This window comes from Papaver somniferum, chromosome 11, assembly GCF_003573695.1.
Source record: "Papaver somniferum cultivar HN1 chromosome 11, ASM357369v1, whole genome shotgun sequence".
In the NCBI taxonomy this organism is placed as follows: Eukaryota; Viridiplantae; Streptophyta; class Magnoliopsida; order Ranunculales; family Papaveraceae; genus Papaver; species Papaver somniferum.
This window is the reverse complement of record NC_039368.1, coordinates 6,923,353-6,950,484: the sequence shown is the minus strand read 5'-3', so window position 1 is coordinate 6,950,484 and position 27,132 is coordinate 6,923,353. Positions and strand designations below refer to the sequence as shown.

Sequence of the window (27,132 nt, the reverse complement as noted above, 5' to 3'; positions counted from 1 at the left end):
TTCTCATTTTATCGTTGGTAGTCATTAATTAATTAGATTAGTGCTAGAGGCCTAAATCTCTATACAGGAAGACGGAGAACAATATTTTCTGCTGATAATATTAGTGCCATGTTATTGATGACAACTTATATCATATTCAACGTCAGCAGTTTTGCAACGTCGCCTCTTGTTGCAACAACTTTTAGTAGTGTGCACCAACCGTAGATTAATCCATTGAGCAGTAATTTGGCACCTACTAGTTTTTTCCTAGTTTTGTATTGTTTACCATAGAGTTGGGATTGAGATAAAACATTAGTCTTAATTCCTTTGCTTATGTTTTTTCCTAATAAGATACACAATGTATATTGGATTCAGTGCATAGCTTGCAGTGATTGCAGAAGTCATAGTAATCAGTGAAAACCTATATTGGATCATAGATGACCTAAAATTGGGGCACTGTCAAAACTCTGCATCTGTTTTTTCTTCCTTAGGTTTGGTAAAATCTATCTAGACTGTCTTTACGATTTGCAAAAGCTTGAGGAACAATTTCTAAGGTATTATTGACTTTTGTGTAATAATAAATAATAATCCTAATGCTTTCTTACATGGACCCCTGCAAATTTAAGACATCTAGCTAACGCACACACCCTGTTCAATCAAAAGACAGTACTTGTACCATAAAAAAATATGTTCATCTTTTGATTCCTTTGTTTACTGCTGTCTATCTAAAAAACTGCAAAGCATGAAGTGACACCATAGTACTGTACATTTCTCGAGCATTAGAATTCTTGCTTGGTGCATTTTGTTGTTTAAATTAAAGTCTCTAATTTTAAAGGGTTCTAGTAAGTACAAAAGAATAGGGTTTTATCGTGTCATGTTGTTGCAAAGTGTTATTAATTAGGTGACCAACTCAACAACCTTTACTCGATCGTGACTAAATCAAGTAGAGTACACTAAGAGATGCATTTAAGTTAACTCCGTCTCATACAGACTTATCTTTTTGGCCGATCACCGCCTCAACAGATTCCTTCTTTCAGTTATTATCGTGAGACTATTATTCGTTCAGTAGTTGGAAGTGATAGTGTTTTTGTCGCATTAGGTTGAATTCCTGAGCTATAAAATGGCCGGTAATAGCAACACAATACTATTAGATCTTGGCGTGTGAAAATGTAATTTTTCAGTACCCATATATAGTTAAAGCGTGTACAAACACAAAACTAATGCGAGTGATTTTCATTTTTAGATTGCTTGTCAGAAGAAAAAAAAACTAGTCTTCTAGAATTCTGCATGTAATTAGCAAAATGGAAAAGAACTAACTTAAGCACTAATCTAGTTTGTGTGTGATTTTCTTTCAATGTATTGGATTCACTAGGTTTTTTTAGTATTTGACTGGTAGGGGCAAGCACCTGCCTCATTCAATGATGCCTCAACCATATTTTACAACCCATTTTCTCAATATATACTTTCACTTTCACTGCCATTTCCTATGCATCTCTCTTATTCTCATTCTCACTCTGATCTGAGCCCTCTCTTAATTTCTCTCTAACCATTCTCTGAATCTCTCTGCAACCATGGCTGCAGCTGCTTACTCTTTCACTCTGTCAACTCTATATTCTGCTTACACTGACAATCCTTATTACGTTTTTAGCATTACAGCTTTCATTATAACAGTTCTGACTGTAAAACTCTTGCCAATTTCTATCGTCAAAAAACCAAACTCTCATCTTAATCTTCCTCCAGGGCCATCAGGTTGGCCGATTGTAGGCAATCTACTTCAAGTTGCTCGTTCGGGAAAGCCGTTCTTCGAATTTGTCCGTGAACTGAGACCAAAGTATGGGAATATTTTCACTTTGCAAATGGGTTCTAGGACTATGATTATAGTCAGTAGTGCTGAATTAGTTCATGAAGCACTCATAGAAAAAGGTCAAATTTTCGCTACACGACCACCGGAAAACCCTACTCGGAATGTTTATAGTTGCAACAAATTCACAGTCAACTCAGCGTTGTATGGGCCGGTGTGGCGTTCACTTCGTCGTAATATGGTACAAGGTATGTTAAGTTCGAGCAGGTTGAGAGAATTTCATGGTTGTCGACAATCGTCTATGGATAAACTCATTGACCGGATCCGGGATGAAGCCAAGTCGAACGGTGGGGCAGTTTGGGTGTTGAAAAATGCGCGATACGCTGTGTTCTGCATACTTCTTTCGATGTGCTTCGGGTTAGAGATGGATGTGGAGACAATTGATACAATTGATCAGATGATGAAGAAAGTTCTATTGATTTTAGATCCGAGATTAGATGATTATTTACCCATATTGAGCCCATTATTCGCCAAACAACGAAAACAAGCTATGGAAGTCCGAATGGAGCAGATAGAAACCATTGTGCCATTCATTGAAAAACGTCGATCAGCGTTACAAAACCCAGGATCCGACTCCACGGCTGCCCCATTCGCATATCTCGACACACTCTTCGATCTCAAAGTCGAAGGCCGGAAATCAGCACCTAATGACAGCGAACTAGTAACACTTTGTTCTGAGTTTCTCAACGGTGGTACTGACACTACGGCCACAGCACTTGAATGGGGCATCGCTAGATTGATCGACAACCCTAAGATCCAGTCAAGATTGTACGATGAGATCAGATCAACGGTTGGAGATCGTAAAGTGGAACAAAAAGATTTGGACAAAATGGCGTACTTAAATGCTTTCATCAAGGAATTACTGCGAAAACACCCTCCAACTTATTTTTCTCTAACCCATGCAGTCATTGAACCAACTACATTAGGGGGTTATGATATACCACCAGGGGCAAACGTCGAGATCTATTTACCACCGATATCCGAGGATCCGAGAGTGTGGTCCGACCCCGAGAAGTTTGATCCTGAACGGTTTTTATCCGGTAAAGAAGACGGTGATATGACTGGCGGTTCCGGAGTTCCGAGAATGATGCCGTTTGGTGTTGGAAGGAGAATTTGTCCTGGTCTTAGCATGGCTATGATTCATATTACTCTCATGGTGGCAAGAATGGTTCAAGAGTTCGAGTGGTGCTCACTTCCATCCCAACCAATGGTAAATTTTAGTGAAAAGTCAGAATTCACTGTAGTGATGAAGTACACTCTTCAAGCAATAGTCAAGTCAAGGAAAATATAGATCATGGTACTGACTAGGAAAATTTAGATAAATCTAATTAAGATGGAATATGTTGCTTTTTCGTGTTGTTAATGTAATTTCTCATCTATGTTTAGGGGTTTATTAAGCATAACAGTATGGAAAATAAGAAAATTAAGTTTATAAGGGGTAACCATATATTAATGTAAGTACAGTATTATGATATATATCCAGTGTTTGTTTCTCTTGTTTAAGTTTGATTAACTACGAGCATTAGGGATAATTTGGGGGCCAAAATTCAAAGACAAGTTGCTACGAAATATATTGTCTAATAGGTGCAGATTTGGGTAGATTCGCATGAAAGAGGACTGAAAGTAAATTAGTGAAAATTGATTTATGTGACCGGACCTAATACGCGTATTTACTTGTCAAGTGGTAATGGTTATAATGCATAACAGTCGGAATTCTTGATGAAAATCAAAATCAGGTGATTAAAAGTGAAACTTTGAAAAGGAAGTGAAAATAAGTGACGCCTAGAGATTTGATGGGTTTCCGGGTGAAAAGACATTCTATCCATATAACCCGCGTCAAGCCCATTAACATCAGTAGCTTTAAGCCTTTTAGTTCTTCACTATTACTTTGATTCTCCTGGTCGTTCAATTTTCATCATTTTGATTTCTGAAAATGAATGTTGAATTATATTAGGATGGTGACAAGTGACGGCATAAGAAAGCTATGCAAGTTTCTTATGGCGTGTTATGGATATTTTTGATTCTCTAGAAGTAGAAATTCTCTATAAAAAGTTGATTTTTTTATTTTAATAGTTGTTTTGAAATTCTCTATCAAAACTGACTTCTTGTATTTTGACTTCTAAAAATCATAAAGTTATATCTGGATGCGCATCTAAATGCGCTATTAATTACAGTGGTAATTAAGCGTTTTATAAATCTTGGTTTCAACTCCGAACAGTTCCACGGTTTCTTAACATTTGAGAGTAATTCATCCTTTTTGTTGTGTGTTTGGTGCTCGTAAACAAAAAACAAGATATTCACTAGTGAGTCGCCAAAAAGCCTGAGTGGTCAATAAAATTAGACTTTTCTTAAATGTAGCCCATATTTTTATTAACCATAACCCAAAAAACTTAAGCTAAAATGAAAAACCAAAAATTAAAATGAAACCCAAGTATATAGATCTTAATTTTTTTTTTCTAACAATTAAACTTAAATCCTACTTGCTCAAAATCAAAATAAACCTTAACCCTTTTTTCTTAATCATACTTCAAATTAATTATGATTAATTATAATTGTTCTTTTAGTATTCTCACAAATTGAACAATTATATATAAACCGCAATCTTTACTTTTCCCCCAAAACAAAATCAACTTTAATTCTTTAATTCAATTTTGATTACGTCAAAATTGATCGGGGATGTATATTCTAATTATTCTCTTAAAAAAATTCCACAATAACGTCAATCGAAATGGAATTAACTAAGGTTTTAATTATTTTTCTATGACCAATCTTCTAGAATTCCATAAACATAATTTATGAAAAAATATATACGCTGATTTTTTTTTCTTTGATAAAGGGTGTTGTTTATTCTTAAAAAACATTAATTATGTCAAATATATTACATAAATTTGATTAGCTAATTAAGTCTTTTATTTTATTTTTTATTTTTGTTGATGTTGATTTAGGGATTTAATGATTATATTATTATTATGGCCTATGGGCTGTATATAATAATTATAAATAATTTCGTGAGCTATGTCGAATGATTATAAAGATATGTTTGGGTAGCTTAAGCATTTAATTTAAATGGGTTATGGTTAATAAATGTGTGGTCTACATTTAAGAAAAACCTAAAATTAAGCTCTTTACTTTATGATTATGGTAGGATTACATTAACTCTAGGTGTACCGAGCTAATAATCCCGAAATTCACACGGACTCTCACAAGTGGTAGGGCCCATTCCTTCCCATACTAATCCAAATGCTAAGAGAAATTCCTATGGAGTTTGTTCATTTTGCTCCCACTAGGGAATGAACAACACATGGAAAATGAATGTTCAAACCATCAGATTCGTTGGTTTGAACATTGAGTCGGTAGAACCAGCACGTGTCTGTGGGAAAGACGGGTGTCATGTCTAGCAACGCTGGCGTCAGAAAGGAAAACGCCAGCGTTTGAATGTTGAACGCGCGTTAGCAAGTATAGCGCCCGCGTGCTTAATAAAAACGCCAGCGTCAAACCCAAAAACGCCAACTGCTGCAACTGAACGGCTGAAAACTCTTGTGATCCAACTGCTACAATTTTTTGAATTCTATAAATACTCCTCATTTCAACTCCAAATTCACACATTCTACACATTTTTCACTCTCAAAGCATCTACAAAAATGCCTCCCAGAGTTCGTTCTGTTAGATTCACTCAACAAAAGGATTTAGCTATTTGTAGAGCCTTCGTTTTTCACACACAAGATGCTGTGTTTCGTAATGTAGCCGTATCGACGTTGACTTTCTAGGAGAAAGTTTTCAGAATGTTCACCGCTGAAACAGGGAACATTTATGGGCGTGATTCTCACGGATTGTCGCATCGTTTTAGTTTAATTAGTAACCATGTATTGGAGTTCATGGCTTTACTAATGGAGAATCACAAAAATAAGTTCAACGGTGAAGCCGAACATGAAGTGGAACCCAGAACTCTAGCGATGTGGCCAGTATCTCACAGAGGTCGTCCTTTCGACTTCCATGCTTGTTTCAACATTCTTAGGGTGCTCAACAGATACGATCCCCTACTATAGGAATTCCACCACCCATTGAGAATTAAGACGCATATGTAGTAGTTGTTTTAATCTAATGTATTTATTTTATTTTCATGTATGAAGTGGTTGTCCAATGCAGTACGTTTTTTTTATGATGTCAATATTGATGGTGCAATTTTTAATCCAGGAAAAATTTAAATTACTGACGTGCAAATATGAAGATAATCGTAATAACATAATATCATAGTAAATCGATTTGTCCTACAACATCAATCTGCCCACTCCACCAAAAAACATCTGAGACATTCCCAGAAATGCCTTCCATATGTGTCTTCTTCAGAAAAAGTCCTCAAATGCATAAAAGTCCTGCAACCGGGCTTTGAGCATGAACTGATTCTCTGTGGACAGTGTTTGTATTCGTGATCTCCATATCCACAATGCTTGCAGTGTAATAACTCCTTCTTCAATTTGGCTTTAAGTTTGAAGTTTTTGCAGAGTGTTGCATTCTTTTCTTCTTCTTCTTTTTTAATCTTCATAGCATCATCTAGCATATGTGGTTCCTCTAGACAATTAGGATCTTGTGCAAATACCTGAGCTTTTCCGGTTGTGATTCAATCACCATTCTGATGCGTGAACAACCTTCCCACGGACACTTTGAATACATCCAAGGATATTGCATAACACTGTGGTTATCCATGAAACATAATGGGCAAACCTCTTTTACTTCGATACATAATATTTGCTGCGCTTTGCCTTTAGAAAATATGGTGGATGATGAGAAAGAAATCGGTTGGTTTGGTTTATAATAAACCTAGTGATGTATTTATAATAGAAAATAGGCGTTGGTAATTCGAACGGGCATTCAAAGGAAAGTCACGGGCGATTTTACTTTGAACGCCAACGGATAATTTCCATTTCCAACGACAAACTTTTCTTTCTCAACCTATAAATTTCATTCCTCCTATCTCCAAAATCACATGTTCTTCTTCTTTTTTCCTACATCTCTCCTCCTTTGCAGAAATGTCAGTTAGAAATCGTGGTCCCAAGTTTACTCAAGAAGAGGATATAACTCTATGCAAAGCATATTTCTTTCATAGGGTAATCACTGGTGTTGTTATTTCTCATGACAGTTATTTTTCGGAGAACGTTTTTTTAATGTTCGTCTCATTGACGGGAAACCCAGGAAACCGAGATGCTCGTCGATTGCGTGCTCGTTTTCAATCTATTAGGCTTGTAGTCAAGCCATTTCTTACTCTGGTAATAGAAATTGATCGAGAAAAGTTCAGCGGTGTAACTAAAGATGAAGTGATCCAAACAGCTCTTGATAATTGGGAGGAAGCTCACCGTAAGCCTTTTCGTTACGAAGCGTTTTCAGAATTCTCAAAGATGGTCCATCTCAAGCACATCGTTACTGCATTCGAATGTCGCTGCCGGAATTTACAATGGAAGAAGATGTTGCTCTTATTCGATGTTGCTTACATCGTATGGCGAGACCAATGAACAATGACAATTTCTGGGAAAGAGTATTGGGACATTTTGTAGCATCGCGGAACGATGCCATAAGAAACAGTAAGAGCCTAGAACTAAGAATCGCATTCATCACTAATGAAGTCAAACATTATACGGAAGTATTGTGGATGGTTCATCGTAGCAATTCTGGATTATCCAGCGAAGAATTTGAAACCATCGCTCAGATCAAGTTTACCGAAGAAAGAGGGAGAGAGTTTAGGCATTTTGGATGCTATGAACTTTACAGAGAGAATGTCGTTGGATTTGATGTAGTTTGATGTTTTTGTTGTGGTTTATTAAAATGTAGTTTGATGTTATTTGCAAGTTTAATAAATTGTAATAAATTTCACTTAATCTGAAGTGGAAATCTATTTTAAAATATAAACATTTTCATTCATTGATATTACTGCCAATTATTTTACAAGATATAAACTTATTAGACAATAATAAAAACTTCAATAAAAATCAAGTACAAGTTTTGGCCTTCTGTTTATCTTCATTTGACGTATTTTCTAATCAACGCGCTCTTTGACAGTTTCACCTTTGTTTTTGAATTTTTTGTTGTTAACTTTCAAAACCGGAGCTCTTCTTTGCCTTTTAGCGGAACATTTTCTTGGAGCAACTTCAAAAACTTGCACTTCCCTCTTACAAATTTCAATCTTTTTAAAACTCCCACATATCTTAGAAACAACAGCTTCAAGTTTTGCATCGCAAAAAAGTGTGATCGCCTTTTCAGCCATTGAGAATTAGATTTTAGAAGAGAAAATTCAAGAGAAGTGAATTTTGGTGTGAATGAATTGTTTAAATTCGATGGTAATTTATAGAGGTAAAAAGTGCATTTTGAATTTAAAAACAAAAAAAACCATTGGCGATTTTTCTACAAACGCCAGCGTCATATATTAGGACGCCACGTCGAAGCTTCAGACGCCGGCGCTTGGCTTACCAACGCCGGCGTTTTTATCGCAGACTCCAGCGTTTTTCCCTCGGACGCGCGCTTAATTACCATTGTCATGGGAATTGCCTTAAGAACACAATATGTTAGCTGTCAGATTCGCTTTCGGAATGAAACGAAGCAAAAACTTCCGTGTGTCTAGCATTGCTGGTAGGATTAACCATTATAAAAATGGTCAAGTGGCTAACTGACCATATAATTATAAACTAAGAAAATCATAGATTTGATTCTTTTTGTTTTTCTGATAGTCACTCTCACAATAAATATTTTAAGCCGGTCATGTACGGATAGTGAAGTCTATAATATTAATTTGTCCCCAAATTAATCAAGTGCTTTAAAAGAGCATGATACCCTACCCATTAAAAAGAAGTAAAGTACAACCAAAAATATAGAATGGGCAAGAATCGCCAAGATTAATTCGTAGCTGCTGATAGAAGGTATCAATTTATTTGGGGTGTAACAAAAATCTATATAATTGCGCTATGAATTGGCAGACCCATAGAAAATTCGTACCCCTTATTAGTAATGTTTTCTTTTTTTCTTTCTTAAAAGTTAAAATTAAATTTAGCTCAGCAACAGTAGAACTTTACTTTTACTGAGTGATGGGTCAAAAAGTAAAATAATTAGATATCAATCAAACTAAGAAATTGTTCTATTAGTGGTGTCTTAAGATACCCAATCACTGTTTAAAGTACTAAATGTATGGTTAAAAAGATAAGTAAAATCCGACAAAAGTTAAGCTGGCCAACACGTGAATGACACAATCTAACTACAGTAGCTACAAAGGGGTCATCGTCTCCAAGTCACTAGTTACAGAAAGACTTGAGTTCATAAACAACTGGATTGCATTCTCATAAAATATCATACCAACCAAATCCTTGATCTATTGATTGACCCTACGCGCTAAATAACTAACAACTGACAATTCTGGCGACTTCCAACATGGAATTGAATTAGTATAAATTAGTCGTTCTACTTCTTCCGATTCGATATCATCCTCCACTTGCCAAATGCAATCTCAATGAAGTAAGTACTAGCTAGTAATATTTGTTACTTCTATTGATTAGTCTTACGCTCTTGCTTGCAAGGTGTGTGCATCATGAGCTTCAACAATGCCAACAATGGTGGTGATGCTACTTCGACCAACAGAACTTATCGTGGAGTTAGGCGTCGGGGAAGTGGAAAATGGGTATCGGAAATCCGTGAGCCTAAGAAACCCAATCGTATCTGGCTCGGGACATTTCCGTCCCCTGAAATGGCAGCTGTTGCTTATGATGTAGCTGCACTTGCACTCAAAGGCTCTAACGCGGAGCTTAACTTCCCAAGTTTAGCCATATCTTTGCCAGTTCCAGCTTCAAATTCATCACGTGACATCCAAGCTGCTGCTGCCAATGCTGCCGCTGCAGCTGGTGCCGCTGTTGATTCCTTATCTGCATCCAATATGACCCAAAGCATTGGTCCATTAGTACCATCATCGTCATCATCATCAGAAAGTCCGGCACTGGCAGTGGTGGATTATGTGAATGATGATAGTAATAAGTTTATTGATGAGGAACTTATATTTGACATGCCCAATCTTCTTAGGAACATGGCTGAAGGAATGCTGCTCAGTCCTCCGCATTTAGATAGTTTTACAGGAGATCGTGATCAGGAATTCACTAATGAACAAAATAATGGAGATTATCATAACCTTTGGGGTTAATTATCATCCTTGCATGCTGATTAATATCCAAACAAAACCACATCATTGTGTGTATATATGTGATCAAGGGATACAATAAACTCGAAATTAGCAGTCTTAGATCGAGTACATCTATGAAATCCCGAACTTGCAACTAGTAAGCAAGTAAACTATTACCCCGGTATACGCATGTACATATCCATGCACTTGTATGTGTAGATGGTTCTTCACTTCCTTGGCTTGCTATGGCTGCATATAGTATATGTACGCAAGAAACCAGCCCGCAATTAAGAAATGATGATATGCTAATCTCGTCCCCATCTGTATCGGTAACTACAGTATGTATCTAGATATTATAATAGAAGCTTCGACTTCGAGCTTTTCATCTCAATCTCATCTCTTTAAGCGAATTTTTTTATATTTTGGTTTGGGGAGGGCATGGATTAGTTCTGCAGATGTACACAGCTCCATACATGTCCTAGACTCATTGCATATGATGATCGATGATCCTAATTTGAAAGCAGACATTAATGTTACACCATCTGATCAGATAAGTTTGGTGAAAAAATTGACAAATCAACCACTAGCATTGTATCCCTTCATAAGGACGTAGAGGCAGCTCCATGATAACGGGCTTATATAAATACAGTGGCAGTTGAAAAAGCCCATTTTTAGGCCATTTTGGACCCCATACTATATGGGTTGTACACACTAAAAAGAACTATGATTTTGGGCATACCAAAAACTTTCAAGGCATACAAAATAGTTTTTCCATCCTAGGTGATCTTATAAGGGGTGTCTATTAGATAGTTCAATTACCTATATACCCTTGAACCTAAAATCAAAAAATAAACTATCCTAAACATCTCTTCTTCTTCTTCCTCCAGCTAAACCACCTTCCTTTTCTCTCAGATTTTTTTTCATCACCGTAATTAATTATCGATTCGTGAAAATTCGATCATCGGTTAAATTGAATTATATAATGGATCATACAAAGAAAAAATCAAACGTCAGGTGTTCTAAATTCTCTTCCAATCCATGAATTAAAGAAGAAGAACCAATTGAAGATGAAGGTGTAAAAACTATAATTGAACCGGAAATTGAATCAGAAATTCAACCATTTGAAGGTCCAAATACTGAAATGAGGATAAGAAGGTATTCCCTACAAACCCAATCTTTTATTTGTTGTTTTTCATGGATTGAATGGGTTAAATTGCTAAAAACTTAGGGTTTTTGAGGGTTACAGTAGAGGGTTCGGCTGATAATTGAGTTGAGTTTTGAGCCGAACTGTTCTTGAAATTTCACCCTGAAAATGTCTATGAACAGTTCGGCTAAACTGTAGATGTCAATTTTTAGCCGAACCCCAAAATGTGTATTGAATACGTCCCAGAACAGTGTCAGGTTTGGCTAATACCTTGCAAACCTTCCCGGACGAACCTAAGAAGAAAAATGACCCTCCTCATCCTCCATTGAATCAAGAAGAAAATTTTTCTCACTTTCTCCTTCTCTCATTCTCAATAAAAACTTTGATTTTTTTTCCCCAAATTTTTTCATCTAAACAAACCTTTATAATTATGAAAATTATCTTAATCACTAAACAAAAGTTTTAATCACTAATCCAGATTACTAACACTAATACGTAAAGGGTAGATTTGCCATTAAAAAAAATTTGGTTAAGGGGATTTCTGATTTTGTTATTTCACATCCTTTTTTTTGTCTTTATTCAGTATGCCTAATAAGATTTCACTACCCCACAAAACGGATCACTTTATGATCTACTCCATACTTTAGGATATTGTTATTACTAGGCCCAAAACTTTGATATTATGGTCTTGATATTGAATTTTTCCAGATACTTGAAGTCATCCTTTATTTTTAATACCAAAATTAACCTTCCTTTATATACTTAAAATCAGTAGATATTTTCATTTCGTTTTCATTTTCTTCTCTTTCCATCCCATGAAATACATTCTAGGTTTTACAATATTTCAAAAACCATTGAAATTGGAGAGAGAATTTGTCAAGAACACCGAACCAGATTTATCATCTTGAAATTGAGGTATTGATTTCATTTGATTTATGTTTTTATTTGATTTGATTGTTAATCTTGATTGTCCTTCCAGTAGATCAGAGATTCGACTTGACGAAGCCTCATTAACAATCAGACAAGTATACGAAGCTTTGTTCTTGAAGAAGAAATTCTAGTTGAAGATAAGTTCATTTCTATCTGTACCTGTATGAGTCAGATGTATTTCGAGTTTGAAAAATTTCTGATCTGTAACTTGTGGTGATTGATTTCAGTTTTTGCAAATTCAAAACTATGAGAAGGTTTTTCCATCTCGATTTTCAATTTGTTGAATCTGTGGATTGAAGATCTAACTTAACTTTTTATAGATCGACGATTCTCGATGAGATTCAGGTTGAAGAAGAAACGAGCAATTTCTAAACTAGAATCTACTTGCGTCCTTGAAGATTTTCTAGAGATTTACGGAAAGAGATGAGTATCGTCATCAATAAATGAATCTGAATATTCAATCAAAAAAATTAATGGAACCAAAAGATAAATTTAATTTCTCTTTATTTATTTAATGAGGTAGGATCCATGGACATTCTTAAATGGGCAAAGTCAGACAAGATTCGTGCCAATTTCTCTACAAAATCCAAACAACAATGAACTTAAGTTAATATTTTGATGATACGTTCCTCTTATAAAATTCTACATTCCTACAAAAAAAAATGAACACAATTCGAGATAGAAAACCTCACCATATACCAATCTTAATTTCCACCGTTAAATTTGAACGACTGATATTCAAAGGAGCAGATGGTCGTTTTATACATCTCGAATTGTGTTCATTTTTTGTAGGAATGTAGAGTCTTATAAGGGGAACATATCACCAAAATATTACACTTAAATTCATTTTCGTTTGGGTTTTGAGGAGAAAATGCGCAAATCTTGTCTGACCTTGTCTATCTAAGAGTGTCCATGGATCCTCCCTCCATGGACACTCTTAGATAGACAAGGTCAGACAAGATTTCAGATTTCAATAGTAATTGTTAACTTATCTTTCTCGATTTTAGATTTCAGAAAAATAAAATCAGTTTCAAAAACCTATGAATTGTGATTTCAGTTCAAATTAATGATTTGATTTGCAATCGAAGTTCAGATTTGGGTTCATGTAATCTCTATCCATGTTTTGAACTCAAAACTTAGGATAAATTTTACCTGGAGTTCTTGTTTAAAATCTGAACCATCTTCCTACCTTTAATCTCAATAAAAAAATCTATGTTCGGATTCAAAATTTGTATACCTAAATCTCCATTATCCATGAACTCGTTTATAATTTGATATACATTTATTTTCTGACCTCATTTTATGTTCTGATGTGAACTTGTATATGTTCTTGATAGAATGCATAAAAGTTCACTAAACTTGTTTTAGTTGTTCAAAATATATAAATATATAATTTGACTTCAAGACCTGGACTATGCATGTATCTTAATCGAAAATTTTAATTTCATTTTCATTGTCAATTCATACAACAAAATATCGGTCAATGGTGATGGTGTTGTCGACTCATGAAAATGAGAAACTAAAGAGACTTTTAAAAAGGTTGTCGAGGCTTGAACAAGGAATCCCCATGATCAACACTGAAATGTTGGATAAGCTTGCTCATGAAAACGAGAAACTCAAGGTAATCGATTTTAGCGTTCGAAATGTTGAATAATTATAGTAATATTGAAAATGAGAAACCCAAGGTAATCCTTGGGGTTTTATTCAGTACTTTTTCATCTATGGGCATTTTTTCTTACATTTGTAACGTCTCTTGATGTTATACATGTTTTATGGATGTGTAACTCCTAATTACACATTCTATATGCATGTGCAGTGGCTGACTACACATGCTAACTGAACGTGTAACTTCTGTTTACACATGCTAACTGGATGTGTAACCACTAGCTAGTTACGCATGCTAATTGTGTACGTAGTTTCTAGTTTCACATGGTATATCGATGGGATATGAAGTATATGTTTTATATTGTTGCAGGTTCTTATGGATAAGTATTGTTAGAGCACTGCTCGGTCAAACTCGCAAGCGTTGCTATCTCATGCTTGTTTTTCAAGTTTAGTTGTCAAAACTATAAGTCTTGATTTCTAATTTACTTATAGCTAACTCTCGGATTAGGATAGTAAGTGTGGTTGATCTTTAGACTTCACGACGTTCATCGAATGAAGACAAAGAACTACTCAATGGAACTTGCGGAACTTCATCAACAAAAGGTATGTGGAGACTTGAACTCATCTATCACTCAAAAGTATATCTACTCTATCTCCTATTTGAGACAAAAATTCGTACTTCTATATATACTTCAAGTATACACATTTGGTATTTCGAGCCGAGTTTATCTCGCTTATTTATTTCACGAAATGTGTGTTGGTAAGCTTTCACTTTAACCAAGTTCATCTTTTAATCTTGACGAAAGTCAAAAGATGATCATGTGAAAATCGCCTTGTAACATCTTACATGATTTGTGTGAGACAGTCATTTGATGTAGTCTCGGAATGTTTCGTATTGATCATTCGATCACTTGAAAATTGCTTTGAAGCTAATAGTTTATGTGAGACAGCTATTGTCGTTTCCCAAGAATGTTTCAATGATTGAAATGAGGGTTTAGAACACATAACCATGATTGGATATAAACATAGTATGTGTATTCACATTTGTGTAAAGTCCAAAATCTGTGAACATTGGTATGCGTACCCGTACATATACTGGCTAGTTATGGAAGTCCGGAAACCAAGTATGCGTACCCGTACGCATACTGGAGGAAGTTCATGTTCCGTGAATATCTACTGGAGTTTGAAAAAGTAAATGGTTTGCGTACTCGTACTTGCGTAACCGAACTCAGTCCGGCTACTTAGGTATGCGTACCAGTTTGCATACTTAAGTAGGTTATGTTCTAAAATCGGTTTGTTCATGAACTAATACGGAATGCAATCTTTTGCAAACCGTGGCTATAATGTTCATGAAACGATTCGAGTGAATCAAAATCGATTTTCTTCAATTGTGTCTTATATACTTCTATGAGAATATAAACAATTGAAAAACTCTCTAACTAGTTTCATTTGAGTCATTTGAACTAGTTATGATAAAAAATGAATAAGGTCGATATGAAAGTGCTCATATGGCTAACCATTGGTTAACTATTGTTGAACCAACTAAGTGTACACGTTTAGGCACGATTACCTTTATCTAAATGACTGTACATTTAATTTGTGTATAACAAGCTAAGTTCGATCTAACGGTTGAAAGATATTAGCTTGAATCTTGTCAGGTTTTCATCTAACGGTGAATATTGAATGCTTTGTTACCAAGGTAACATTGATTCCAAACCCTGATTTGGGGACTATATAAAGGAGAACTCTAACAACCGAAAAATCTAATCCCCACACCCCTTGTGTGATAATAGTTGCGAGTAGAGTCGATTCTCCTTTAACCTTAGGTTTTTTACAAAACCTTGTAGGTTAACGACTTGAAGAATTCATTGGGATTGTGAAGCCAGACACAACTATTTTTTATGTAGTTGTGTCTTCTGATCTTGCTGTTTTCTATCGTGATTGAGTACTATCTTCTTTAAGATTTTCTCAAGATTTATTCTCCGGTAGGCAAGATTGCAAATTAGTCACAAACATTTTCGTCTCATCGTTTGTGATTCCACAATATCTTGTTTAGTTAATCGATTAAGATTATTGTGAGGTGATTGATAATACTAGGTTGTTCTTCGGTAATATAAGTCTGGTTTATCAATTGGTTCCTGTTCACCTTGATTTATCAAAAGACGGAACAAAATTCATAGGTATATATGTGGGAGATAGATTTATCTATACAATAGACTTTTATGTGTGATAAAGATTTGTTTATTAAGTCTTCGACTTTGGGTCGTAGAAACTCTTAGTTTTGGGTGAGATCAGCTAAGGAAATCAAGTGCGTAGAGTCCTGCTGGGATTCAGAGACGTAAGGAGTGCAACTGTACCTTGATCAGTGTGATATTTATTAGGGCTCAACTACATTCCAGTCCGAAGTTAACTTAGAGTAGGATAGTGTATGTAATGACTTAATACAGTGTGGTGTTCAAATCTAGACTAGGTCCCATGGTTTTTATGCATTTGCGGTTTCCTTGTTAACAAAACTTCTGGTGTCTGTGTTATTTCTTTTCCACATTATATTTTATTATATAATTGAAATATCACAGGTTGTGCATTGAATCGATCTATTGGTAAATCCAACCTTTGGTTGTTGATTGAAATTGATTGATCCTTGAACATTGGTCTTTGGTACTGTTCAAGTTATTTCTCTTATATTCAACCGGGCTCACAAATTCCTATTTGTTTGATTGCGGATTAAATTGAGAAATTGAGATACAACTCTTGGATATACTTTTCTTGAGATTGAGTCTGACTGTCTAGTTGATTCTCTCGAAAGTATATTTTGTCCATACAGATTGCTAAGCAAAATATTGGGTGTGGTTTTTAGACCCCCGCATTTTCAGGTATATCATACAAATTGAATAGTTATGTATCTCTAAAGTACGACATTCCATTTAACATGAAGTACCTCTTAAATTTATTGGAATTAAGAAGTTCTTGTAAGAGAATGTCCTTCATAGTAAGTGACGAAGATGGCCAAATCTTTCTATTTTTCAAACGTACATACATGTATGTAATTTTCTCTTCTCAAATGTATATATAGGTTATGACAGCTAAGTTCCACGAGTCAGATGCATGTGTAACTTTTGGATACACATGCAAAATTTATATGTAACTTTGGATTAAATATGCTTTTTGGATGTGTATCAACTGATTAATTACACATGTATTTTGCATGCATACCAGCATATTGCATATGCATTTTGTATATTTATCAACATATTTTGGTAGTGTGGTGTTGTTCGAGCAGGTGGTTGTCTGTTAATATTTCAGAGACTCTTTTAGAATTGATTTTGAAGTGGTGTTTTGAATTTTTGTTTTTTTTGTAGGGGTATGTGTTGGAGGCAGCTGTGAATATGGGAACAAGGTTTCATAGAAGGGACCTCTTTGCGCTGGAGAGTTCCCATAGTATAATTGCTGAAAATTATATCTTATTTGCTCTCTTTTGAATGTTACATGGTTTCATAGTAATGTATGCTTTGCAAGCATTTGTTGTGACTCCAACATTGGATTAAAAGTTTTAATATTTTATAACTAAAACTGGTTGTTAGTTTTATTTTCAATCATAGTTTTACGTGTCAATGCTAAATACTTGTGTCATAACAATCATTAATAAGATTGTTATGACAGCCAATGCATGTGTAAAGTATTATTACACGTGCCATATGCAGTAATTGCTAATTACACAAGACAAATGCATGTATAACTTCTGGTTACATAGGACAAATGTATGTATAACTTCTTATTACACATGCTATATGCATATGTAACTTCTAATTGCACAGGATAAATGCATGTGTAACTTTTGATTACATATTCCATATGCAGTAACTGTTGTATACGTAAACTAAATGCTTGTGTAACTTCTAGTTACGGATGCCATATATATGTGCAACTTTCTGATTATGTTTTCCTAGCTAATGTATATGTAAGCTTGTGATTACAAATGCCATATGCAGTAATTGTTGATTACGCAAGACAAATGCATGTGTAACTTCTTTGTCAGATATCATATGCATGTATAACTTTTTCTTACACAATTAAAGTGCATGTAATGTAACTTCTACTTACACACTCCATATGCATATGTAACTTCTGGTTACACATATCACCATACAGGTCGTGAAGCATAAACTTAAGAAGGTCAATAGCAAATAATAATAAAACTAGATATAAAGACTGTTTGAATGTTCAAGTCAAAGAAAAACACAAATCAGAAGCCCAACTTGTATTTATTAATTTGAATTGTGTTCACACAAATATTAAAGGGAAATATGTTTATATTCTCGCGAAGTCATACAATCTCTAGCTTTTCGCACTAATAGTGAATACTTTGCATTGCTGGTGGTGGCGATGTCCAAAGGCTTCAATATTGAATTACCAATTGTTGCAACTTCTATAATCTTTTATTTAACTGCATTAATAATTTCAAACAGTCATATGTCTTTTTATGAAAAATGGGAGAGAGAATATGCATAAAATTAAGATATTCTGCTTGAAAGCAACTTTGAATAAGCAACATCTTAGTTGAAATGTACTTTTATGAAAAGGGAAAAATAATGCATGTGTAACTCCATAATACACAAGCTATATGCATGTGTAATTCCCGTGTACATAATCCATATGCATGTATAACTCTATAGATTACCCAAGCCATGTGAAGAGAAAAAGCTTTCTACATGAATCCTAACATGCATTTCATACCAAAATCATGTATTCACAGTTTGTCTCACTAGAAATTAATTTACTATAACAAATCACCCAAAAATATCTCAACTGGTAAAGAGCTAAAGAGAACTAGGCATATGTAACATCACTTTTATCTCAACACATTTGTACAAAGTTTTTGTTGTTCACATCACAATTGTAAGCAGAATCAAACCTAAAATCAACATCATCTAGTATCAACAAGAACAAGAACATCATAAATTCATAACGATAAATATGTTTAACTTCTGCTTACACACGCCAAATGCATGTGTAACTTCTACTTACACAGGCCAAATGCATAAGGAACCTACAATATCTATCAACAACGATATTTATGTTAAAAATAAACCCTAAAAAAGAAATTTATACACAAAAATTACCAAGATTCAAAGAAAAAATCAGTTGATTCAACACGATATTGCTTTGGATCCATATTAAATCAAAGGGATTTAGGGGATCCAGGTACGTTTAGATCTACAAGATTATGGGCAAATTATTCCTTTCTTTTAGGAGCATCTCTTGTTAAAGAAGAAGAAAACCATATTAAATGGTCGAAATCGAAGCCGAGTAATACCATCATTCTTCCCTACTACATATACAGAAATTGGATATCGTTGCGGTCTATGGCTCTTTCTCTTCGCGATTTACTTGTAATTGATATCTATATTTGTAATAGGGTTTTTATTATCTTGTATTTTGATGTTTTTGTTATTCTTGTAAGCGATCACGTAATCACGATTTTGATATGAATAAATCGAAATTGTTGATTGACCAAAAAAAAAAATCTATATTCAAAAAAGAAAAACTTAAATCAATTGATAAACTATAGTCAATTAAATCTTGATTGAAGATTGGTTGAATATTTACCAAATAACGATCAATTGATTTTAAAACTAAAAACATATATTGGAGGAAGAAGATTAAAAGAAACTAAATCTTACCTCTGTTATTCTATCTCATTTTTGTTTGATTTTTGTCTATGTTTCGTTTATTTTTTTTCTCTTGAAACTTCAAAGAAGCGAATTAAACATAAAGTTTCCTTTAGTTTGCATCTTTCTTTTCCTGTTTTCTTTAAAAAACTCGTTTTTCTCTCATATTTATGTTTGTTTTTTGATTTTTTAAATCTAGTTTCTCTGATTTTCTTGATCTGGATTCTCTCTCTAAAAAGAAGAAATATTTGTTGTTTTAAAAGAAACTTAAGTTTATATATATATATATATATATATATATATATAATTAGGGTAACATGGTCATTTTACTTTTAGTATTAATTTGGGGCCTGATTATAAGTTTCTTTTAATTAGGGGCCTGATATTATGGGTAATCCTGTTTTCTCGATCTGGATTCTCTCTCCAAAAAGAAGAAATATTTATTGTTTTGAGAGAAACTTAAGTTTATATATATATATATATATATATATATAATTAGGGTAACATGGTCATTTTACTTTTAGTATTAATTTGGGGCCTGATTATAAGTTTCTTTTAATTAGGGGCCTGATATTATGGGTAATCCATGGATGAGGCCTTAATCAGTCTAATTTCCCCGATTTGGAATCCTATCAAATTCAGCGGTGAGCAGTGGGTGGAATCCTGTTTATTCGGGTCAATTGGTTTTATCCCAAACAAGATACTTTTGTTTAGAGCAGAGACAAGACTGGTTAACCAACTGTTAAAACTGCCTACAACTACTTGTGTCTAGAAAACTTTGGGGAAGTTGCTGGTAATAGGCAATGGGCCAAGATCTGGCGTTTACCTATTCCTTCACATATTAGGCATTCTTTATAGATGCTTGGTCATCAGAAAACTTTGGTCAAAACTAAATTTTGTTACTGATGTCTGAATATATCTGATAGGTGTCCTATTTTCTACTCAGCTCAATAGATGATTGAACATTTTTTTTTCCCGATGTCCTTGGACAAAGCAGGTTCAAAGATGGTCTTAAATAAATTGGAAATGATATATTCCCTCCATACTTCCAGTCTCTGAAGAGTTGTATTTTACTCTCCATCTTGAGGCACTTTGGAATGCAAGAAATATTATTGTTTTTAGGAGTGTTGTACCTACACTTTCGTATGTGATAATTATGACATCTCGCAGAGCTACTGAGTTCCAGAGTCATACATTTCATAATTCAACATCACCTCGTTCTAAGGAAATGATTACTGTCACATGGGATTGTCCACCAACTGGTTATACTAAGTTAAACATTGATGATGCATCTAATCATTTTTATTTTTGCAGGAACCAGTGAATTCTCAAATTCTTAGGGATGATGAAGGGGAATTTATTGCAGCTTATGCACAACACGTACATAAAAATAGCAACAACATGGCCCAGTTTCGAGCAATAAAGCATGTAATACATCTAGCTTAAAAATTACATAAAAAGGAACTTACTATTGAAAGTGATTTCACTTATATATATTATGCGTCTTTGTAAAGCCTAACTACTTGTCCTTGATTTTCTGCTAATATATTGGATGATATCTAGTTTTCAATATATTATATGGAATCTGTTCTTTTTGTCCATAGGTATAGAGAAAGTAATACAACTATTAATTTTTTGGTGTAGAAAACAACAAATGTAAAAAAATGGGTCGATACACCTCATTGTTTTTGGTTTCTGTTTTGTTGGAGGATTATCGGGAAAGGGCGTTTCCCCGTTTTGTAAAGCTTCACTAGTTAATAAATAAAGTTTATCAAAGAAAAAAGAAAATCCTATTTTACCCCATATTTCACGTGCGACACCGCGTTACATACTTACAACCAAAAAGATCCCATGAATGGGAAGATTAAAAACGGGTGAATTCAATAGAATTTTCATCAATTCTGTGTTCCACTTACCATACGATACCAATTTACTGCTTGTTGGGGGTGAAAAACATACATTGGACGGGTAGATTAAATGCAGGTGAATTCAATAGGTTTTTATTTAATCTTGTATTCCACATACAATACCATATCGATTAACTGCTTGTTGGGGAAGGAAAAACGCCCCATAAATGGATGGATTGAATGCAGGTGAATTCAATATATTTATCTTTAATTATGTATTTTACTTATCATACCATACCAATTTATCGCTTGTTGGGGATCAAAAATATCCATTAAATAAGATTTGCTATATTTTTTTTTGCGATATTTTATTTTTCCTCCACTGTCAAGATTGATAATTAGTGTTTCCTCCCCAAAAAGATTAAAATTAGTGAATCCTCCCCTCGTTAGAAATTCCGTCCATTACTCGAGTAGCTGAGTCAGCTGTTGTGCACGCGTGGCAAAAACGGTACACGCGTCTCATAATCTTCCCAAAACACCCTCATTTTTTCCAATAATTCCATAGCCCATACTTGCCCAAATCCTTAAATCCATTGATTCACATCATCGTCCCTCTCTATCTAAAAGATAAAAAACAGTAGCAACAAGCTTCATCTAAATCAAACAGGGTTTTGAAAACATTGGATGATATTCGATTTTACTAGATAGAGAACCCACACTTACACTCGTTGATACCGATTACTCACCCCCAATAATATCTATCGATCACCACATTTTCATCAACATACGCACTCCCAGTCGACGACGGCACCCAATTAAGATCCAACTCGATCCAATTCTTTCTGCACATCACCAATAGTATTCTTTCTCTTCCTCATTACACAACTCAAACCCTTTAAAATATCTTGATTTCTCTCCTCATTTGATACCCTATTTTTTTTTCTTTCTATAAAACCCTAATTTCGTGGTCATTTACCCCTTCTTTTTCTTCTTTTTGAGTACTGGGCGTAGATGAGAGTCTAGGAATTCGACTTATAACCAATTAGGTCAAGAAGGGAGAGAAATTGATTTCATATGTTCTTCCCCAATTCTCACCGACAGATCTTGCTAATGAAATTGAATCGGGAAGGAGAGAAAGAGTGACAGAAACAAATTGTTTCCACCGATATGAAAAGATGTGGTATTGCCGTTATCGATTGAGGTTTACATTTATGCACCAAAGGAAGAAGTTGAGCTCGAGTTGTCAAAAATTGATTAGACAAAAAGGGGATCTCATCTGTTAACTAATGAGTTTTGATCGGAAGAAACTGAATTGATGATGCCATGAAATCGATGGGAGTTTTCTGTTGCTGTCGTGATTTGGTGTTACATATGTATATACAGTACATGGTGGTGGAGTTTGATTTCTGGTACCAAATATGCTAGAGTTATAAGAATCAACTGAACGCCATAATTGCTTCCTTGGATTAAAATAGCGTGTGGATTTGGTTACGTGCTGATAAATTAATTCAACTATTTATTTGACTGAAACTTTTCTTATTTGATCTTATAAAAGGGGTATTTCGGGAATGTTAATTTTGGCCGTCCTTTCGTGAATCCTAACGAGTGAAGGATTCACTAATTTTATGGTGGGTTTGGTTGCAGAATTCACAATTTCCAGGAATTTGTAATCCCACGGGATTGCAAATTCTGGGATTCATGTAAATCCCTCGAATGTTTGGTAACTCAGTTGAGATTCCTAGGATTCATAAATTTTCTTGTGTTAAAGTCCATGTATTGTTTGACATTGCCCTACGAATCTTAAAATGGTATATATATGGATTTGGAGTAAAAAAAAAGTGGATCCATAAATCCCCTCATAAGTTTCCCAACAAATCTTAGGGGGAGGGGTCGGACTCCATATGGAGGATTTGCTGGAAAAGTGAATCCCGTCCGAAACGTAATTATGAGGATTTGGGCAACCAAATGTAGCCAGGGAAACATAATTCCACCAAATCCCCTGAACCCATAAATCCCATCTTTAAAATTCTACATCCAAACCCACCATTAGTTTTTTTGGGGAGGAAACGCTAATTACCAATTTTGGGAGGGGAGGAAACGCAACATAGCCCTTTTTCTTTAATTCCGTGTTCCACTTAACATTCCAATTTATTGTTTGTTGGAGATAAGATTTTTTCACATTTTTACTCTCGTACAACTCATTTTAGAACGTCTTTTATTATGAATAAAAAGTAATTGATATCAAATTTGAAGCTGATAATTTAGGGATATGTTTTTATTACAAAGCTGTATCGATCTACCAAATTCATGAGATGTAAAAATACAAAGCAAAAATTCAAAATTAAAATTTGTCTTAACTCAGGTACACGGAAACAACTTCATTAACATGCTGCTGTCCATATCTCAAAGATTATAATAGAGACAAAAGTATTTTAAAGAATCTTTAACATAAACACAAGTGATTGTTAATGATTTTGATTCGGCGTATGACAACATTTGAATCACTTCACAAAGAGTTCATGGGGTGTGGCGACACTAATGCACTTTGGACGACATTGCAAATCACGAATTTAATAGTAATTTGGGTGAGGTCATTTCGTGCAGCATTCATGGGGTATGATGACAAATATGTCCTCACCAACCACAATTCATACCTACATGAACCGAGTCGGTTCATAGTTGGGGCCGGTAAGACTCGCCACAACAAAAGGTCAATGTAAAAATCTTTGGCTACGCGGCGAATCACTATTTAAAAAGAGGCTCTGGCGCAGCAATAAATGAAAAATCTTTGAAGAAGAAAGAATCTAGTCTCATATCTTGTTTTATTCAGATAGAAGAAGAAGAAGAAGATTCGATCATGGAGGTATGAATCTTTAAACCTTAATCCGTTGTCTCATCTAAATTTGTTTTACATTTTGTGTTTGTTTGTTTGAATTTTTTGTGGTAGTAATCATCATCATAGAACTAACCTGGTAATGAAACTAATCTTAGTCTTCCTCAAGTAATTTGGAGATTTTCATGAACAAATGATATGTTAGCTGAACAATTTCGTCTTGTATTAGAGTTTTTTGAACTTGTTGGATTTGATGATTAAGGTTGTTATGGTTTTGTGTCTGAATTAGATAGAACTGATAATGAAACTAATCTTGGTCCCCCTCAAGAAATTTAGGGATTTTCATGTTTCTTAGCTGCATAATTTTGTTTTTAAAATTGAGTTTCCTGAATTGAACTAGTTGGATTTGATGTGTAAGGTTGTTATGGTTTTAAATCTAAATTGACCTAATTAAAGATTGGTAATAGACATATTGAGAACAAAATAGAGTATTCCTGCCTGATACATACTCTTATTACGAATCATCAGTTCGTTGTGAGGATGCCGCTATTTTAATTATATTCTCTATGAATGAATGATACTCTTGCTTGTTTCAATTTGTTCAAATCATCATGGAAAATCTTTTAGACACCACCAAACTTAAGGAATTTCAGTGCGCTGGTGCTTTGAAATGGTAAAAGTTCTTAGAGCCTCTCTAGGTGCAAATGGTATTTTCTGTCGGGATTTTGGTGTCCTAATTTTACATCAACAGAAAGGAGCCGCAGAAAGAAAAACACAGACATATTGCTGAAATGGGCAGCACCTTGGCCTTCAATGCTTCTGTACCCAAAAAGTTTTGGTTTCATTCTTTCTTACTGGTACCTACTTGATTAACAGATTGTCTACAAAGATTTTGGGTTACAAGTGTCCATATGAAGAGCTACATTCTAAGAAACCTGATTATGCTTTCTTAAAGGTGTTTGGTTGTTTGTGTTTCCGAAATACTACACATACCAGACAGGATAAGCTCAGTCCTAGGTCCATTATAAGTATTTGGATTTTAGAAGAAATCTTTCTAGTTTTTATTGGGGACTCTTTTTGAGTTTGTTGAAAGAATTTTTCATTCAAGAAGAAAATGTTGCTTATTTGAAAGATCTATGTGCTATACAGGATTCAAGGGCAAAAGTCATTCAGGCATGGTACATGGATGAGAGTGATGAAGACCAAAGACTTCCTCATCACCGTGAACCCAAGGAATATGTGTCTTTTGACCGACTTAATGGTATTTATGTTTCTAGCCAGGTGTCTTCTTCTTTAGATTAACATATTTTAAGCGTTAAAATTAATTAATTAGTTCAGGGACAAATTTGTTACTCTTGCAGAACTTGGAGTCCTTAGCTGGAATTTAGATGCAGATAACTATGAGACTGATGAAGAACTGAAGAAGATTCGCTCAGAACGCGGATATACCTATGTGGTCAGTTTTTTATCTGGCTATTTTTCATTTTGGCTGCTGTGGCTTGTGTTAATTTTCATCAGTGCACTTGATAGTTCACGAATAAATTCCTACTCGGCAAACTTAGTGCATTAACATGGAATTATTGATTTTCTTAGGACTTCTGCACTGTGTGCCCAGAAAAGATGCCAAATTATGATCAAAAGATAAAGGACTTTTTCGAAGAACATCTTCACACCGATGAGGAAATCCGGTACTGTGTGGATGGAAGTGGTAGGTTTTGCGATTTTGATGTTTGTAACTGTTGCTAGTTTTGTAACTGTTCCATTAAATACAGATATTGACTGAGGTTTCTTGGTGAAGGGTATTTCGATGTCAGGGATGAGAACGAAAAGTGGATTCGCGTCTGGGTAAAGAAAGGGGGAATGATTGTACTGCCTGCAGGAATGTACCACCGTTTTACTCTCGATACCGACAACTACATTAAGGTATTCCAGTTGCGCTAAACTTATCTTCGTTGACATGTATTGGTGCCAAATTAGTTGCAAATAGGTGTACAATAGGTGTGGATGTGTTTCCTGATAAAATAGGTTGCAGGAGGTCATAATTGATTGTGTTAAGAGTTCAATGAAAAGTAAGCGTTTCTGCATAATATCAGAGATTACAGACACCGTTATACATTGTTGGATCATGATCAAGGTCTAGAACTATTCTAGAAACACGTGTTCAGTGCTGCCCTTGATGTGCTTACTTCAGTTTCTTTTCTTCCCAACGTTGTTAGTATTTTAACATTTTCATGACAGCTCTGGTGAACCTTCTTAGACTTTTATGTGTTCTTTTGGTGTGGATATATTCCAAACCGACTGTTTCATATATCAAAATTCTAACTTCTCAGCTCTTGATGTCTCCGTGCCTGACCTTCTCTTTAACGTTATTATATTCTTGTAGGCAATGCGTCTCTTTGTTGGTGAACCAGTGTGGACACCGTACAACCGTCCTCACGATGAGCTTCCTGCTAGGTTAATCTCCTTTATCAGTTGCATCTGTTACAATTTTAATCATTAAGCCTTCCTTCTGTTCCTAATGAAGTATTTTCACTTCATCTGCAGGAAGGAGTATCTGGACACTTTCATCAAGAAAGATTCTGGTAACCATGCTGTCACTGCTGCAGCTTGAATATTCATTTCATTACCCTTTCTAATCTTCATAATAATGTAATACCCTATGGATGGAGTATTACCACCAGTTGTATGCCGTGTTATGCGTGTATGTTTATGAATGCGGGGTTGTGAAGATCCAACTGTTCTTTGATCAGCTGGACTATATTTATGAGCTTAATTACTTCACAAGAGTTCCTGTATGTCTTGTCTGGTTTAATAATACAAGTATGAGTTACTTATGTGTCCTTAATTTTGGATAAATCTGCTTGCATTTTCCTCATCAACTCATTTGGATGTTTAATACTTGTTGATTTTGTACTGAGAGTACTTATAAGCCCGTTTGCTGATTTGGATTAGTTTTCTTAAGCCCAACCCAAGTTCAGTTATTGAGATTTAAGATTACGGTTTCTGCCTTTTTGATTGTAAGATTTCTTTAGAATGAATGTCACATGATATCTCATACTCTCAAGAAACAAAAAGGGGGCAGAGTCAAGAAACAATCTATAAACAACACGCTCTT

The 27,132-nt window shown here is 34.8% G+C and overlaps 3 protein-coding genes across 3 annotated transcripts; all 3 read left to right on the top strand.

Annotated features, from left to right (window-relative positions):
- Positions 1–1,458: 1,458 nt before the first annotated feature.
- LOC113321167 (cytochrome P450 77A2-like) lies at positions 1,459–3,343 on the top strand. The gene has a single exon (XM_026569052.1). The coding sequence runs from the start codon at positions 1,551–1,553 to the stop codon at positions 3,129–3,131; it is 1,581 nt and encodes a 526-aa protein (XP_026424837.1). The 5' UTR covers positions 1,459–1,550; the 3' UTR covers positions 3,132–3,343.
- Positions 3,344–9,146: 5,803 nt separating this feature from the next.
- LOC113323556 (ethylene-responsive transcription factor ERF024-like) lies at positions 9,147–10,107 on the top strand. Its single transcript, XM_026571874.1, has one exon. It carries the CDS (start codon positions 9,408–9,410, stop codon positions 10,008–10,010), a length of 603 nt encoding a protein of 200 aa, XP_026427659.1. The 5' UTR covers positions 9,147–9,407; the 3' UTR covers positions 10,011–10,107.
- A 13,784-nt stretch (positions 10,108–23,891) lies between these two features.
- On the top strand, positions 23,892–26,873 carry LOC113325428 (1,2-dihydroxy-3-keto-5-methylthiopentene dioxygenase 2-like). Its single transcript, XM_026573636.1, has 7 exons — positions 23,892–24,047; positions 25,167–25,278; positions 25,379–25,473; positions 25,611–25,725; positions 25,816–25,940; positions 26,401–26,471; positions 26,562–26,873. Exons 1-7 carry the CDS (start codon positions 24,042–24,044, stop codon positions 26,626–26,628), a joined length of 591 nt encoding a protein of 196 aa, XP_026429421.1. The 5' UTR covers positions 23,892–24,041; the 3' UTR covers positions 26,629–26,873.
- Positions 26,874–27,132: the final 259 nt, after the last annotated feature.

Bases quoted from the DNA above. Each gene is read 5' to 3' on its own strand.
- LOC113321167 (XM_026569052.1), top strand. From the start codon at position 1,551: ATGGCTGCAGCTGCTTACTCTTTCACTCTGTCAACTCTATATTCTGCT.
- LOC113323556 (XM_026571874.1), top strand. From the start codon at position 9,408: ATGAGCTTCAACAATGCCAACAATGGTGGTGATGCTACTTCGACCAAC.
- LOC113325428 (XM_026573636.1), top strand. The intron at 25,279-25,378 runs GTATTTATGTTT...TTACTCTTGCAG, and splicing joins GTCTTTTGACCGACTTAATG to AACTTGGAGTCCTTAGCTGG. The intron at 25,474-25,610 runs GTCAGTTTTTTA...TGATTTTCTTAG, and splicing joins AACGCGGATATACCTATGTG to GACTTCTGCACTGTGTGCCC.